At 35.1% G+C, this 5,682-nt stretch overlaps 1 protein-coding gene across 1 annotated transcript; it reads left to right on the forward strand.

The window, feature by feature from the left end:
• Positions 1 to 233: 233 nt before the first annotated feature.
• LOC149175513 (uncharacterized protein At5g01610-like) lies at positions 234 to 1,099 on the forward strand. Its single transcript, XM_089422859.1, has one exon. It carries the CDS (start codon positions 318 to 320, stop codon positions 816 to 818), a length of 501 nt encoding a protein of 166 aa, XP_089278985.1. The 5' UTR covers positions 234 to 317; the 3' UTR covers positions 819 to 1,099.
• Positions 1,100 to 5,682: the final 4,583 nt, after the last annotated feature.

Here is a 5,682-nt window from a genome sequence, read left to right on the forward strand (position 1 = left end):
TTACAAGTGCCTGTAAGTTGTCAGTACCTTCTTGTCGGAGAAAACAAATTCCTTACCCCAACTACCTATCAAAACGTTATCACCCTGAGTGACAACCCTAAAAGGACTGGTAGGTGGGGGCAGTTGGTTGGGTTAGAAGATGCGAGGCCATCATGGGAATGGTAGATGGAGTTACAATGTTCAAAATCTAGATGTGAAATATTCAATGTTTATTTATCACGAATCCCTAATCCCTTATCTATATGTATCACAAACCACTCAAATTTGGAGCAGTCGTGTGTTTGAATCCCGCTCCCCAACTTTAGGTAACAAAAAATATGAGGTCGCTGGCACACATGGCTGGAGCAGCCGTATCTGGCCGCACTTTGATTTTGGTTGCTGCTTTGTTATCTGTCTGCTGTTGCTCTTTAATTCAGCCATTTGAGTCGGAGGAGACGGCTTACGAGGTACTGGAGGAATATGATTTCCCCATTGGACTTCTGCCCTCGAATGTGGAGAGTTACACACTGGATACCTCGGACGGAAGCTTCAAAGTGTATTTGAGCTCATCCTGCAGTTTCACCGTGGATTCCTACAAACTGAAGTACAAAAAGAAAATCACGGGGAAGATCAGCATCGACACCCTCAAGGATCTCAGTGGCGTCAGCGTCAAGTTGTGGATTTTCTCTTTCAGCATCACTAAAGTCATCAGGAAGGGCTCGAAGTTGAAGTTCTACGTGGGCTCAATCAGCAAATCTTTTCCTGTAACTAATTTCTATACATGCTACGACTGCGGCTCTGGTTTTGAAATCTTCTCTCAGTTTCTGCAATCCGCCTAGGGTTCTGGCCCTTTTTTTCTCCCGTGAATTAAAGTTCGTGTAGTTTAGTATTTCTTTTCAGAGTTAGCAGATATGGCAGGTCTGTATTTTGTTCGGACTAATGCTCCGCGGCGGAATTCCCCTTATCGCCATTAAATAGAGGCAGTTATAATTTCACAGCCATTTACCAGAACTTGTATATCTGTACATTAACACTGATCACTGATCAGGGCACGGGCCATTGCAGTGGACGTCGTTGTTTGAAACTGCTCACTTTTATTATTAATATGATTAATACCCAAGACTATGGTACCGTGGTGAATTTTACTTTATTTTTAAGAAAAATTAAAATTTTAATTTTTAGCTGCATAAGAAGAAAAATTTGTATGTTTTGATTCTGAGATGAGAAAATTATAAATAAATTTTAAAGTAAAAGTCTTTTATGATAACATCTTTTTTTAACAGTAAAAGAGGTAAACTTTAATTTTTTATTTCTTGAATGTAAAAGGAAGATAGGAAACTTTTTAATATAAAAATAAATTAAAAAATATAAAAAAAAGTTTGGACTTTACATCTTTAGTTTAAAAGAGTAAAATATTTATTCACCAATTATATATAATTTCAAAATAGTTTAATATTTATAAAAAATATTAAAATATTTTTAATTAAATAAATAAAATATTTTATAAAAAATGTATCAATGAAAATTTATAAAATAAAAAAATTCAAATAAAACAATTAAATTTCGATTATAAATTTATTTTTTCTTGGAATTATAAATGCTCAAATCATCCTAAGTTGTTCATGTTCTTCACTTCCATCAATGAATTCAAATATATGTACACCCCATTATGGTTAGGTAATGACAATATGAGAAGTGATTGTTTTGTTTTCTTTTGTCTTTTAATCGAAATGAGTAGAATTTATATTATATTTAATTAAGAAATGAGTTACACTATGCTTTCTTTCTTGTGAGCCCCTTTAGCTAATGACACATTTAGAAAAAACTAAGAAACCACAAATCAGGGAGGGTGAAGTTCCAAAACTAAGTGTTTTGTTTTTTATCCCTACTACTTCATGAGAGTATGAGTACAATTTAACAAAATTTCTTGCATATAAAAATGAAAAATCATAACATTTCTATAAATTATTAGGGGATGGCTTATCACTTGCTCGTGGGATTAAGGCCAAAGTTCTTTCTTCTGTGATCTTTCTTGCTTCTTGTTACTGGTGGGGAGAAGCGTTACTTTTTAAGCACATCGACATAGGATGGGGGAGAAGAGGAGTATCTCTTCTCAACCACCTTACCAACTTCATCATCTTTTAACAGGAGAGACCTTTAGGGGAAGCTTCCCCACCACAGGATTTTTCATTGCAGGGTCATGATCTGGTTCTTATTCATCAATCGAATTAGGAGTAGTCTTTGGAGTTGGATTTCACTGATTCGCTTGGGCTTGAAGATTCTCACCTTCTTCCTCTGAAGCATTCAGTACTTCAAAGTTATTTGTGGAAATGAGATTATGCTTAGATTCAAACTTGCATATCTACTCCTTTTTACTTCCATGCTTCTTATGTTCCCATTTAATGAGAATGAATCCTTGCGTAGATTCTCCTTGCTATTTATTGAGAGGAGGCTTTGGAGAGCTTCGAGCCGCTGAAGGTTTTGGACACTTTTTGCAAAGTGTCCATACACATGGCACAAATTACATTTAAAAAGAACATGTTCGTAGTCTACAGCCTAGAGAGAGACCAACCATCCATATTTAGTTGAATTTCTTCCGAGAGGCCTTTTGAGAAATCCATTTCAACACATATTAAGGGATAAGAATAATTGTTCCCATGATCCAAATCATGGGATATAAATCTACCCAGTTTATCTCAAATTGCCTTAAAAATGCCTTCACCCTAGCAAAGGAGAGGGATAAAAGGAAATATGATCCACACGAATGTAGATGAGATTTCCATCATAGGATCAAATTCCAAAGATTAGTGAGTGAGAAACAAGCCTTTAGTGCCCATGAAGTAGGGACTCGACTTATAGATATGGTTTCTATCTTTCTGATTTTCAAAGAGGAATTCATAATACCCATTTCCAACATAGAAAATGCTCCGGGGTTCATGATTTACCCAATTGTTAAAGACCTAGTCTTCAACAACTTCATAACTTGGCCATAGACTAGTGAAATTTCCCATTAACACTTTTTCCTTCAAGAGCACCACATTCTCTTTGTTGAGGAGGTAAGCCACATATCTAAAGAAGTGTTTGATTCTTCCTTTTTCAAAAATTTATTTGGGGCACACATAGTGCTTGAACACTTGTAATATTAGCACCCATAGATGATTAGAGATGCCATGGACTTGCAAGTCACTCTTCAAAATGTAGAGAATGCAACGAAACAGAGTCGTGGATCCCACACAGTCATGGGTCCCATGCCAATAAAGAATAGAGAATCAAAGCTTCAGAATTTCACAACACCTGCAAATGAAATTTTGCTCATGATAAGGGTTTCATTACAAAATGTAGAGAGTGTAATGGAACAAAGTCAAGGGGCATGCACAATGACAAACAATGAATAAAACCTGTAATACCTCATGACGTTGACATGTTCGATGATAATGAGGGATCCTACAATGGCTCACAACAACTGTAAATAAAATTTCTACAATAGCTAGGGAAACCCTCACTCTTGAGGGATAAACATAGAGCACATCTTCTCCATCGACTCAATAAAATAAATGAAACATTATTATTATTATTATTATTTTAGGAGAATGAATTTTATAGAGCCCTAGAAGTCTTATGAGAGGTGATTGTTAATATATATGTTTTTAAACATTTTGATTTTATATAATTATGATAGAATAATTATGTTGAGATGTGCATATTTTGGAATAGAGTTTCTAGAATCCTAATTTAATTATTAATAATTATTAGGTGGATGGTAGAGATTTAATCTGTATAGAATATTCATAGTAGTATACACAAAGCAAAATTTGAAAATTATTTCCAAAGTGGTTATGCTCTATTTTCCCTATTAATTAAATTGATTAACTAAAAAAATGACAATATGAACAAGTGTCTTATGAATTGAAGTATACTTTTTGGGCATGTGGTATGGATAATCCATGGTATTGCAACAAAATTTTACAAATTAAGAATCTCCATGGTAAAGTGGGGGTAAATCTCCATGGTTGAGAATCTTGTTCCATATTTTTTAGATTTATATCTTTAACTTATATATTGATTATCTTCATAATTAATAATAATAATAAATTTATCATGTAGTTAGTTTTTATAATTTTTTTAAATTTTAGCAATGTGATATGTATAAAAAAATAAGTGTTTTGATGCTTATTATGGATTGATGTCTATCAATGCTTACCAACCATTTAATTTAGGACCAGTCTAACTAATAGATGAAACAACTTTTCTATCAGAATCTGGTAATGCAATTTCAAGTAAGATTGTGATTTCTTCTTATTTAAAATACACTTTTGAATGTATAGATGGATTCCACACCCTAAAAAACCCTAAGCCACTCAAACTTTGCAGATTATAGAACTAAAACTTATGTTTTTTTTTAAATATCCACTGAATTTTGAGTTCGAGTAAACTTGACCAAAAAAATGCTTGGAAAATGGAAATTTCATTTATTAGTTAGACTATCGGTTTAATTTATGTGGTTATGCCAGTTTCATAGATTTTTGGGCCGAATAAGTATTTCAATTTAAATCATTAAGAAAATTTAACTATATAATATTTTGAGTAAATTAAGATAATGCGAACAATTAAATTGCGTAATTAAAAGAATGATTTTAATAGTAATAATTTTATTATTAATAATTAAATTGACAAATGTTTATAATTATATTATTTTGTGTATCAAGAGGATTTTATTATTATTATTATTTTTTTTTCTTGCGTAAAGACTATTTCTATTAAAAAAAAAGAGAACAAATATGTACAAAGAGGTCAAGACCTTAGAGGGGGGCTGAAGCCAGCCCTCAACCAGAGATTCTGATACGTACAGATCCTTTTAACCACCCTTCCACGATTGAGAGACTTTGAAACATGATTTATAAGTCCCTGACAGACAAGAAAGTAAACCAGTTCTGTATCTAACACTACAGTACTGTCGCCGACTATGGCTGTGCTGATAAACCTTCTGTCATAACCGCCATATACAAAATTAAAGCAAAAACAAGGCTTGTTGAGCCATGACTTGTTACTGTTCATAAGACTATATTGGCTCGCACCGATACAAAAACAAAAACTGAAGCAAGAACAGAGTTGACAATATCCAGAGACGCATAACATAAAAAGAAACAGAACAGAGGCGAGAATGCCATCAGTAGGCATTGAACCAAATTCATTAAACATGTTTAGGAGAGTCGAGAGCATCCTTATCCACCTGGATAGGAGAGCCAATCCACGTGACGACCACATTATCTGCATCTCCCGTGACACCACCATCTGGAGGAATCACCAAATTCAAAATGCTGCCTGGAGGACGAACCGGCTCACATGCAAGCACATTGCGCTGAGTGGAGTTTGCCGGAGGCTGAGGAGCTTCAGGCACATTGCCTTCTTCCTACATGTTGTCACCGTTGAACACGACCCCAGCCACCTCCCCCTGAAGGACACTATCATCCTAAGACTAAGACATGGTGGTGTGGGCCGAGCTGCTGGGCTTATCCTCCTCCTTAGCAAGGATTACAGTGATACTGGCTGACAGAACGGGCTTATTGAGCTTGCTATGGAATTTGAAGCGGGTTGTTTGAAAGGAGTTGTGCAGGAGAGGCCTGGCATGACCAGAAGGCGGAGAGGACGGGGAGGCAGAAGCGAGAGGGACAATGTTCTGGGGAGGAGATTGAGAGGCACGGC

This window comes from Pinus tabuliformis, chromosome 4_1 (assembly GCF_031772625.1).
Source record: "Pinus tabuliformis cultivar Carrire ecotype Pingquan chromosome 4_1, CPIR1, whole genome shotgun sequence".
NCBI lineage: Eukaryota > Viridiplantae > Streptophyta > Pinopsida > Pinales > Pinaceae > Pinus > Pinus tabuliformis.